A 12,851-nucleotide genomic window follows, 5' to 3' on the forward strand; every position below is an offset into this window, starting at 1 on the left:
ATGTATTACTGTACAGTTCACAATACTGTACTTTATGCTGGTTGACAGCACTTACTTATTAAAATAACTATTATTTATTAAGTTTTCTCTCCTTTTGTCTCCTAGGATTGTCAAGGAGCACCTGGGCGAGCAGGAAGTCGCCATTTCCCTTACGATCAACTCACTGGAGGAGGAGGATCTGGGAAATTATTCCTGTTATGTGGAAAATGGCAACGGCCGTCGCCAGGCTACCATCCAGCTCTTCAGGAAAGGTGAGGACGTGACATTCATGATGAGTGCTCACCCCACTGACATGCACTTTTTGAATCTCGTTAGAGATTTCATGTCAAGGTTGGGAAATGCTTTTATTGCTCTTTGTCTGAGAGGAGTGTAACAACTACTTCCAAATCTTCATTTAAGTCACCTAATGAATTATTTAAAGTCAGACTGCACTAATAAATCAAATGGAAATATGCATCGTTTTTACATATTTATTGTAGAGTCCTCCAAAAGTTTTCTCTTGAATTATCAGCTTTTTTTTAGGTCCGGTAATATTAAAACACGTCAGCCACATTTACTGTACTCGTTAGAATATTTTTTTTCTATCACACCAACTTTTTTGTTGCATTGTATGGTTTATTTTCAATATCCTAATATTACAACTTTCTTCACAGAAATATACACAGACAAAAAATATATATTTTTTATTACTTTTTTTTCTCCTAACTTTACAAAACTTTTTCAAAATGTGTCCTTGTAACTTTCTATTTTAGTTATTTTCACTGTGATAGTATTACAATTTTTTTTTTTTACACATTACATTTGTTCTTATACTATGACTTCTTTCACGTAGCTTTGCAATTCTTTTCTTTTATTACGTTTTTCTCATAACTTTTTTTTCTCTACAAATTGTTCTTAATTTGTTTCCACTATAATACTACTAATACTTCCTAAACTCGACAAAGAAATGAATTCTTTCGGGCTATAATTTAATGACGGCTTAAATCCTGCATGGTTGTGCGGTCTAATTCGGAGACGGTTAAGACCCCATGTTAGGCTGGCAGAACTGCGAGAGGGAGGGCTGCACCGCTGTGAGAGTGGTTATAGCCGACTTCAGTCATGGCCAATCAAAGCTCTTCTTTCAAATTAATAAATAATAAATAAATGCAGTGTGCTAGTATAATGATGTAGAGTATTTTTTTTTTCTGCAACCAAACTGTCACCAAGTCAGGCACATCTTCAGGACAATCCTTCTGCTACACCAGCCCGCCCAGCTTCATGGAGTCACATCTCCCAAATTTGCAAACACATTGAACAAGCCTTGTGCTGATTTGAAAATTAGGATCTGCCAACATTGAGCCATAGCGCAGATGCCCTGACAAAGTCCTTTGTGTCTGTTTCTGTCATTTTGGTTGTCTTACTAAGTAACAGTACAAAAGGCCAATATATAATAATCATCATTCAATATACTGAAGTATAGTACTGTCCAGCCAGAATAATAAAAATTTAGTTTAATTAATAAATCCCTGGCAGTGTCAACTGAAACAAAGCGTGAGTATCTTTCATGAGATGGAATTTGTCATATAGCTTTTGAAGTACAAATGACTAGATTGTGCAGCTTTTCCATTTGGGGCACAACCAAAAAACAAGTTTTGATAGTTGCGCGTTATTGTCTCCTTGCTTCCCTGCTGTTATCAAAGTCTCTGTGAGAAGTTTCTGAAGACACAGCAATTCTGTTTGAGTTGGTCACTGCACATCAACAGCTCACGATTGTGTATGTGCAGCAACAGCAGTAAAGAGAAGATGTCCTTACAGTGATTGGAAAAAAGTCCAATACTCGCTCTCATTCTCTCACTCTCCTCACTCACTTTATATTCTGATGTTTATTTCATGCTCTCCCAACTCTCCCTTGACGCGACACTGCAAAACTTCCCAGCTGTCTCGTGCACATTTCTGCCTACTCAAATCGTCGCTTTGCGCATCTTGGAGAGCAAGTTTGACTGCTGATGTAGTGGAACTGCCAAAGTCCAACATAGTTTGTTCCATGACATTGCACTTTAAAAAAAATGTTTGACCAGAACACAAGGTAATTGGAAATAATCTGTCTTTTATTATTTGTACAGCCATTGTAGAATATTAACATTATTAAATGCCATGGTGTTAAACGTTAATATACTCCTTAAAAAAAAAAAGTATTTGCACTGTAGCCTACTGCAATAAAGTTGCAATATTACAAGCAAGAAAACGTCTATTTTATAAGAATACATTTACAATATTGGTAGAAATTATAATATTATGAGAAAAACATTTTACAAAAAAATTGTTTATTAAATATATTAAATATAAAAAAATCCTAATTGTTATTTAAAACTTAATTTAATAACTTACATTTCATAGTATTAGTATATAAATCACATTAATATAATTATGGTGGTTATAAAATCATATTGAAAGTTAATTTTAAATGTAGAAATTCCTAATGTATTGGAATAAAATAATTAATTAATAAATAAGGGGAAATGCTGCAATTGCACGCAAATTACATCGGAATACTGTGATTAAAAATGTAATAAATGGAGGAAGTGTATAAGTGTGACATTCTTACTAGTTAAAAAAGAAATAAATGAATTTGGATTAATATAAATTTTAATAAATCAATAAAATATACATCAACAAGTCACTTTACCTTCAGTCATGCTGGACGAAAGAATTCGGACACCACTAGTCTTACGTTCTACTCTGAAGTAAGTGCCAGTTTCAAGCCAAATCGTACAACTGCAGGGCCTTGTAACGTCACAGACAAAAATTTGAAATAATTTAATTGACCTAGCTGACAACTACAAGACATGTAGTCGACAATAATACTCGGTAATGCAAAGCGAGCAAGCAGTTCCAATGGCAGCCATTTGGGATCTCGCTGACAGAGATTTAAAGCGCAGCAATTCTTTAACGGAGGGAAGCAGGTAAATGCTGCTTTAATTCACAACATAAGTCATCCCTCCCCGTGCTAACCCACTGGGGAGATTGGGAGGAGATAATAGAGAAGAGAAATGAACAGAGAAATGCAGCAAAGGGGGTGGAGGAGTGCAAGGTGGGGAGGGTTCATTATAAGCGGCAAAGACAGAAGGGACGTTGGTGCGATGAGTAAAGCGAGCCGTCTCGTTTTGAAAATGCCCAACGTTTTCATGAGTCTCGGCGTGGAAGGCAGCCAAAGAGCAGTGCTGTTTCATTGCTGCGCCGCGGCAACCAAATGAATCCACTTTCTGCTCATCTCCTTCTATTTGTCTTGCTCCCCCGTGCACCGTCATCTCTCCCAAACCTATGAGCCTCTTGTGTCTGCCCGCTGATGATGGATGTCGCCTCGCTGAGAGCTTAGCTTCCCCTGATACTGATGATGGTTCAGTCCAGGGAGTGTATATGTAACCAAGTGCAGGACTGTCAGCTTAAAGTTGCACATTGGTAAGCCGGGCTCCTTATAATTGAGGGCTGCATCAAAAGAGGGACGCCCACAAGCAGACGTTTGTCAAAAGAAAATGCTTCTTTAGAAATGGCAAATTCACTGTCCTACACGACGACGATGGATTTTGACTGATATTCCCAGGTGATTTCATGCCACGAGAAATTGACGCCTCCATAAAAAGTTTTTACATTGCTTATAGATGCCTCAAGATGACAGCAAAGCACGGCTTTGTTTAAAAAATAAAAAATAAAGCTCCTCAACTCACTCAAGCACCAAGAAACCATAAGATGGTCGTAATTACTTTTACTGTATCTTTGAAAGGGTTTTGGCTTAAGCACACAAACAACAAATTGGTGATTGATTCCAAAAATATAATAGATGCACCTGTGAGTGTGCAAAACTGATCATGAGTTACTCTTTCAAACCATACCATGACAAACTGAACTGACCTTTTCCTACTTGGTTGTAATTCCCTTCATTTCCAAAAATTTGCACAAATGCCACTGAAACATTCTTTCTTGAGTTTTCTTGTTCTCAGATAAACTTCATAGGTTGTGAGGATCCATTGGTTCCGACTCAGTTATGATGCATGTATTTGTGCAAACACAAAAACAACAGAGCCAGACTGAAAAAAAGACAACATTTGTATGCATTTTATGCTTAGACACATCACAAAACAAAAATACCATCCGCCAGTACACGCATGTGTTTTTTTTTCTAATCACTATTAGCTGCATCCAACAATGCACAATGCAGCTCTGCTTACCTTTTAGATGAGAACAATTTGGGCTGTGACTGTTTCTACATGATAGTGACAATGCATGGAAAATATTCAGAGAGTATAGTTTAGCAGTCACTTGAAAGTGGTTCTGGATCTTCACCCATCTAGCTTATAATATGGGTGGAGAAACGTAGTCTTGGGGTGGTTATTTGGATGCCAATTTAAGGTAGTGTGGTTAGTTAACTCAATGTGACTCAATGTCACCTCTTGAGGAATAAAGTGGTATTACAAGACAGATTTACAGAAGTTTCTTTGATCTTGACCTTAACACTGTCATTTTGAAATTGTCTGCTTCGTTTTTTGTTTTATCCTACCTGGACTGACATTTTTGGCGGCTTTGTGTGTGTGTGTGTGTGTGTGTGTGTGTGTGTCGTCCTCAGCAGAGCTCATGTACACGGTAGAGCTTGCCGGGGGGCTCGGGGCCATCCTACTGCTGCTCATCTTCCTCATCTCGCTGTACAAATGCTACAGGATTGAGCTGATGCTCTTCTACAGGAGGCACTTCGGCAGCGAGGACCTGGACGGAGGTAAATGCACTGTACCTTCTGTGTACAAATGGTTTTATCATGAGCGAGGCGTCCGTTTTAGCTAACAATGCTCTCCACCACGCTGACTATATGTTCTTATTTAGATGAAAGAGTTTGTGAAAAAATATCCATAGTTGCTGAAAGGCGCTTCAAAATGTGAACTTTTTGTTTCTTCTGCAGAATACGCTCACTTTCAGAATCGTCTTTTTGGAAATGTCCTTTTCGCACGTTCTGTCAAGCTCATGAATAATGGACGGGACATTGTTTTGCCGTCAAAAAACTTCCACATGATTAAGTCATACCGCCGGGGCCGCGCCGGTGCAAGCTGTTTTGATTCCCGCAACTTTGCTAGGTGGTTAATTTGCAAGGTTGGTTGCTAATTTGAGTTGGTGCGTTTGATGTTGCAGTCCTACTGAGCACAGGCAGCCCGGCATGGCCTTCCTTCGCAATCGTTTCAAAGCTGCATGTGCTCCTCAAAGAGTTTGTGAAAAAGCCACTCTTTCCTTTTTGGTTGGCCCATATTCCAGCTTCCGCAGAGAATAATGACTAGGACTTACTGAACATGTCACAACTAATACTTTGTTCCGGTCGCCTATTTTCTGCCTGTTCACTTCTTTCCACTGCCTTGAGGGAAATCATTTTGAGATGGTTCAGTATCTCCTCCGTCAATTTATTTCCCAATCACCACAGGAATGTGGGCATTGTGAAGTTGTTGGTTCCCCGAGATTACATTAAGGGGTTAACTGCTGTGCGCTGCCATTGCTATGGTAACTGTTGTCACATCCATACCAGTAACGTGCTGTGAGGTTCATGGCTGGTGAGGCACTGACTAACAAATTCATGAGCCAATCAGTGGCGTGTTTGCCATGAAATTAGCAGCCTGACATAAAAGTTCGTAACCTGCAGTTTCCTGAACTTATGTCTGAGCTCTTTAATCCCCAGCGTTGATCTTTTATTAATTAGAGTACGTTTTGATTGCTAGTTCAGTTTTGGAGAATTGTAACGGTTAGATGCAATATTTTACTTAGAGTATCTATAACAATCTAACACATTACTGCATTTATAATAGTAGCATGATTAAAGTTACAAATTGAAGTTTGTATTTTTTAAATTTAAAAAAAAAAAGTTAAACCTTAAACATTACTGTTAAAATTGCACTTCCAATAAAGTATTGGCAAAGCCAGTTGTCATTTTTATGTACAGAAGGGTTGTCGGCGTCTTTTACTTTTGAAATTACTTCAAAAATCAAGTAATGAGTAAAGTAACTAAATTACTTTTTCGAGGTAACAGTGGCAACATTGCATGCATGTTTGGCTTTCATATTTTAGAATGCACAGACTGCAGCTGCCGCTTAATTTTTCTCACAACCGTGAGAGGAAAAAGATGGAAAATGTCATTGCATGAGAAGGAAGGGAGATCAGCCAGAGCTGTCATATTCATTCAGCATTTATGTGTTTTTAATTGAAGTGCCTTGAATTAAGACTGTAAAATCAAATCAAAGAAATGTTTAATAATCAGTTTTAATGACACGTTTGGGGGCCACTGGAAATTACCTGTTTGCCTAGTGGTAAGTCATTTTATGCAATCAGAGAAACTTGATATGTAATACAAAAATATTATATATATATAATATAATATAATAATACATTAGCCTGACTAGGAAGATTTAGAGTGTGTATTAACCCATTCACTGCCATTGACGGTTATAGACGTAAAAATTATTTTGAACTATTTCTATTGGTTTAACATTTTTTTCCACTTTTATTAACAAGAGTATGAAAACCTAGAATTTTTTTATTGTACATTTAGAACAGATATAAAATTTGTGATTAATGATGAGTTAACTCGTAGTTATGCAATTAATTACGATTTTAATCACCCGACGCTCCTAATTTTTAATTGTAATTAATCACATGACTTCAATAGTTAACTCACGATTAATCATAATATTTATTTAACTAGTTCCTGTTTCTGTCTCTCTTCACATCTCTAATATCATGTTTTGAGACACTATTAACTCATTCACTGCCATTGACGGTTATAGACGTAAAAATTATTTTGAACTATTTCTATTGGTTTAACATTTTTTTTGAACTATTTCTATTGGTTTAACATTTTTTTCCACTTTTATTAACAAGAGTATGAAAACCTAGAATTTTTTTATTGTACATTTAGAACAGATATAAAATTTGTGATTAATGATGAGTTAACTCGTAGTTATGCAATTAATTACGATTTCAATCACCCGACGCTCCTAATTTTTAATTGTAATTAATCACATGACTTCAATAGTTAACTCACGATTAATCATAATATTTATACTGTTCTAAATGAACAATTAAAAAAAAATCTAGGTTTTCATACTCTTGTCAACAAAAGTGGAAAAAATGTTAAACTAATAGAAATAGTTCAAATGAATTTTTGACGTCACTAGCCGTCAATGGCAGTGAATGAGTTAATAGTGTCTCAAAACATGATATTAGAGATGTGAAGAGAGACAGAAACAGGAACTAGTTGCCAATACAAGCCTCCTCAACCAGTTAGTAAGGGATTGCGCAATCTGAGGTGAGGTGAGGCTTCTTGCTACTGCAGTGCACATCCTGCCCATGTATTCAAACAGTAAATACTCAAGTTCATCAGTTTTGACTATAAAAACATTGGATTAAAATAGTCAAAAGAGTGCCAACTGCAGCTTGAGAAAAATAAATAAAAACTTCCGCTGATTAAATAGATTTTTTTTTTCTTATGTTGAAGAGAGGAGACAGTCGGGAACTGAAAGCCCTAAAATCAGTTTTTATATTGATAATAATAAGAGCAATAATAGGACGTGTGTGCGTGCGTGCGTGTGTGTGGAAGGTGATTTGCCTGAGACAGAAATATGAAAATCAACATTGATTATTTCTGGATTTTCCCTTGTTGTTATTGTGCCTTTGATAATTTTGCTGGCTTCAGTGGCCTTCCAGTCAAGTGTGGCATGCATTTAACAACCTGAAAATGCCTTCTTTTCACATGGTCAGAGCATATAGATGAAGTGTTTCTGCACAATGTAAAGCGACATTTATAACAGCGAGACCTTGAAACCCAGGGTTGGAGTGTGGGAATTGATTAAATATAAAATCCTCACTTCTTCCTGCAGAAAACAAGGACTATGACGCCTACCTGTCCTACACCAAAGTAGACCCTGACCAGTGGAGTCAAGAGACCCGGGAGGAGGAACGCTTTGCCTTGGAGATTCTTCCTGACGTGCTGGAAAAGCATTACGGCTACAAACTCTTCATCCCCGACCGGGACCTCATTCCAACTGGAAGTAAGCACCGAGTTGCTTTGGTGGATGGATTGTGTCACACCTTTTCATGTTGAGTCTTTTTGTGTCTTTTGTGTTTTTGTCTTGTGTTTTGTGGACATTGTTCTTGGAGGCTTGAAAGCACACTTGCTTCTCCTGGAATGCTTATTGTGTAGTGTAATATAGTACACACGGGGAGCTGATGTAATGAACACATTTCTCATCTTGCGTGCCTGGCCGCATGCATTTTTAAACCACTGAAAATTCCGTCTGAACAAATTCTCCTGCATGCTTAACTGTGTTTGGGAGGCTGTCTGAGGCACTAGTACATAGCGTGCTCTAGTTACCAGCGATGCAACGTGTTTGTACTGTCGGCTTCATGCGGAACAGATGAAACGCAAACACGTCCTGGTCGGACCATACAGAATTAAACATCAGTGGGAAATGTGTTGAAGGCTCCGAGCCGTTGCTAACTGCGCTGCCTCTTTGCTTTTAATCAAAGCACAATTGCAGCCGGCGTAAACGCCTGACACAATCATGGCAGATGAATGTCCAATCGGGAGGCTTGTGATTGAATCAAATGTGAAATGAAAGATCAACGAGAGCAGACGAGGCCACTTTGACGAAGACTTGTTGTGTTGAGCATGTCTTGTGTTGTGTGTTCTTGACCTGAATGTCAACATGTTTATGTTTAGGTCTCACCACTGAGCATTACCAGGATGACACGCGACTCTTTGGAGGTACTTTGCCCTCAATCTTTTTTACATGCTGTCAATCATCAAGTTCAGATCCTCACAGGACGGGACGGATAGATGCATTGAGAAACTTCACTTTTAGCCGGGGTTGCACACATATCGATTTTTAGCGTTTTAAACGATTTTTAACCCCTTTAGACCCATAGATGATTACAGTGGATATGACATATTTGATTGCATCCATAACCAATCACATCGCAAGTTGGTTTGCATGGTGTTCATGTTAAAAATGTTACATATAAGCTCGGTAAGTTTACAACACGTTACAGCTATACTATCCTGGCGTCCACTCTAAAAAATAAAAACCTGAGATACACCCCCCCCCCCCACACACACACACACACACACACATTTTTGGGGGGATTTTTTTAATTTGGGAAAAGAATCAAAATCAGTATGAATAAATAAAAAAATAAAAATTGCCCAGCAGAAAAAAATGTGGGTCTGAAGGGGTTAAAATGTGATAGACCACACCTGGTTGAAAAAAAAAAAACGTCTTTCATAGTGCGTGGTGTACTCGAGATAACCAATACAGCACAACACACACATTACTCTATCTCCACCAACAATCAGGGAGTGTAGTACCAAAACTGTCCTTTGAGAGGCAGTGCAGGGCTTCCAGACTGCCTCCAAACAGCACAAAGATAAATTGAGGAAAAGTAGAATAGTCTCGACCAGGCTCCCTTTTACTGTACTAACCCTTCTTCTTGTCATTTTGATTGCGCATCCTTAGTGCTTATTGCCCTTTTTTTTTCCTGTGTTGACAACACACAGAAGGATTTGTGGTGATAAATACTGAACAGGTTTAACATTTTGGGATTGCCAGCCTGAGCAGATTGAGGAGGAATTATAACCCTTAACAGAGCCCACACCACAGGCTAATTGCTGAAGATCGTTTTTTAAGAGATACGTTACGGAGGTGGGCCCAAATGCAGGGAAGCAGAACGTGTTCAAAGACAAGAATTTATTTATTTTCTAAAAGAACCACAACAAACATCCATCCATCCATTTTCCGAACCGCTCATCAAGGTACTCAAATCATCAAAATAATAGTCCAAAATAACAAGGCTTTAAGACCCCCAAAACAAACGCTAGGAAAAGGACATAACTTGGCTAGACCACTGGTTCTCAACCCCGGCCCTCGAGTACCTCTATCCAGCCTGTTTTCTCAATCAACACACCTGTGGATCGTTATCAGACTTCATGCAGAGCTTGCTGATTAGCTAATCACTTGAAACACCTGTGTTGGCTGTGGGAGACATGGAAAACAGGCTGGATAGGCTGGATACGTGACGACCGCGGTTGAGAACCACTGGGCTAGAATTATGGCAACCAAACACTAACAGCAACAAGACGTAACAAATACAATAAACCAACAACAACTGAAGAAAGCAGGGAACTAAACACAAAAAAACTAATGAGACAAGGAGGACACCTGGACAAGACCCACGTGGGTAAGGGAGCAGATGGGATGACACGAGGGACCAGGTTGACGAGCACAGGTGGCCACAAAAAAACTTAATGAGACAGACAATGACAACAGGGACACCAAGGAAAACATGTAAACTAAAATCTAACTAAATCCAAATCAACAAAACACAGATCATGACATATGCAATGTAAGTAACACTTTGGCCCTTTCTGACTATAATCAAGGGGAAAGGCTCAAATCAGGCATGATTATTTGCTATTTTATTATCATGACCTATTATCATTACCTATAAAGGTACCTGGCTTCAACTTTTAGTTTAGTTGATGACCTCCTGCCCCAGTGTTGTCCATCAATATCAGATATATTTTCAATATTTAACGCATATTGATTATCACTTTAATCCGCAGATTTCTGCCAGAAAGCAGGGACTGTGCAATAGAATAAAAAAAAATCTTTGATCTAAGAAACCTGGGGCGCTGAAAGGTGAACCGCCAAGCTTCCCGTTCTGTCTCCCTCTATCTGTCATTATTGTTTTCATGTTTCTTGGACGGGTTGTGACTGGGGGAATGGCCCCTTTAGGGAGCAATTAAATAATCTAAATCTGAATTTTTGCAAGGTTTGAAGTAACACGTTACCTATTGTACAATTGTTTAAAGTTAATCACTGTGACTAGCAAGCAAGCAAGTTCTCTTACTTAAGTCAGTACTAACTTGAAACTCAAGAGGTTCTATTATGACCTAAACAACCTCTGTTCAACTCAATAACAGTTTTTATCAGCTGCATTTTTATACTTGCAGTATTTTGCTTGCCGCTAAGCCACAGTCCCCTAGTCCAGTAAGAGAAAATCATGTTTCTACGCCAAAGCCTTATAAAAGACAATCACTCTGATTTATGGATCCAAACTTGGAAGTGATTGGTCACAACAGAGAGGGCAGTAAATTGAAGACTATACAATAAAAGCTTCAAGCTCCAGGCATCTTGGGTGGGTTATCTGTAGGAAATTGGTCCCACAGCTCCAGTCAACTTACATTAGGTATTGTTTCATCCGTATAGAACAATGCAGGGGTCCTCTTTTTGGGACAGAGTTCTGTTCCGACAGTTGTGACGTAACCTCAAATTGCACTTAAGATGGGACGTGGCATACTTTATCACTAACTATTTGTTTAAAAAAAAAAGTTCTAGTCCATACCTAAAACTTTTTTTAAAATTAAATACAATAATACAATAATTTTGGTGCATTCACATCATCAGATACTTAATGTCTGGGACACTGACGGTTGTGTTTATGGGTGGTGAGTCTCGGGTGTTCCTCACACTACGGTCGCCGTTTCCTGTTCCTGGTGGAGTTCTGCCTCTAAAACTGCCGCAAATAGCGAAAGAGGAAAAAAAAGTTTATAATCACAAAATACTTCCAACCACAGTTGTCAATCTCAAGGCCCGGGGGCCAGACCCGGCCTGCCAAATCTTTTTATATGTGGCTCGCGAAAGCAAATCATGTGTCAACTTCCATGACACTTTCTAAGATCTGTACCAAAATTTCAAATTGTCATGTGAAATACATTGACACTTTGCAATAATATTTTGTTACCCTTTTTACAGTAACTTGAACAATAATCGAACAAACTATTGTCTATGATTTCTGATTTCAGAATTAGGAATCCATCATTTTTTTGTGTATATGTAATAATATGATGAAATGATTACACCTTTATTTGGTTTCACCGTTACAAAGTAGGAACGTACGTTATAGCGTATAATGTAAGCCGTAACAAAAATTAGTTTGACACATGTGGTTTAACCCATTAAGGCCTAAAGAGCCTGCCAAAACATGCATCTAAAACCTATGGGTGACTGTAGAATCAACCCTGAAAACCTGAAATTTTTCTAGAAATTCAACAATATTCTCAATGCCTATTAAATCATTGATTTCTCAGCTCCTGAAGCAGATAGAAACATAATTCCCAAAAATTTCAGAGCTTACACCTGTGGCGTTCACACAAACCTGAGTTTATCATTATAAACCTTCAATATATATATATTTTTTAAATCGACAAACAACTGTGTCACATCTGCGGCTATATTTACCTTCAACACTGCAGCGCAGTTGTAATAACCTCGGGGGATCGAGTGGTAATTATTCGTCGTCCTCTCCGTTACAAAGCCTGTTGACATTTTTAACATCCGTATTGTCTGCAAACATATTTCTTAAGTTTGTCACTGTCGACTCGTTACACTGATTCCTACCGCACCGTCGCCAATCTCCATCATGTATTTCATAAATTCCGCAAAACTGCGTCAGCCTTGAATGCTTGAATAAAATTCCAGGACATGCTACGAGGCCCACGCCACGCTCTCGTGTATATTCTGATGCATTTCAACAGCTTAGAGACCAAGGCTTTGTCAAAACATAACAAAATGGCGTAGCCGCTCTCCTGATTTTAAAGGTAGAAGAGCGCTAGAGCGCCCCTGGTTCTAGTGGTAGAAACACGTTAATGCGCTCCCAGCCTTAATGGGTTAAACTGTAAATATTCCAAAAAGCATGACAAAAAAACACTTTTAAAAGGGAACTCAATGCAAACATGTTAATTGATGTTGTATGATTCTCTATGTACGGCAAATTTGTAAATATATTAT

At 38.3% G+C, this 12,851-nt stretch overlaps 1 protein-coding gene across 4 annotated transcripts in view; it reads left to right on the plus strand.

Moving 5' to 3' along the window:
- The window catches only part of il1rapl1a (interleukin 1 receptor accessory protein-like 1a), a 245,386-nt gene that overhangs the window by 228,508 nt on the left and 4,027 nt on the right, over positions 1 to 12,851 (plus strand). The window contains exons 8-11 of one of the 4 annotated variants that reach the window (XM_077580324.1): positions 106 to 251; positions 4,601 to 4,747; positions 7,884 to 8,054; positions 8,726 to 8,770. In XM_077580324.1, coding sequence (XP_077436450.1) covers positions 106 to 251; positions 4,601 to 4,747; positions 7,884 to 8,054; positions 8,726 to 8,770 — 509 coding nt within the window. The remainder of the gene's footprint in view (positions 1 to 105; positions 252 to 4,600; positions 4,748 to 7,883; positions 8,055 to 8,725; positions 8,771 to 12,851) is intronic. The other 3 variants (XM_077580325.1, XM_077580326.1, XM_077580327.1) reach the window with 3 other exon arrangements.

Source organism: Vanacampus margaritifer, chromosome 11, assembly GCF_051991255.1.
Source record: "Vanacampus margaritifer isolate UIUO_Vmar chromosome 11, RoL_Vmar_1.0, whole genome shotgun sequence".
Lineage (NCBI taxonomy): Eukaryota > Metazoa > Chordata > Actinopteri > Syngnathiformes > Syngnathidae > Vanacampus > Vanacampus margaritifer.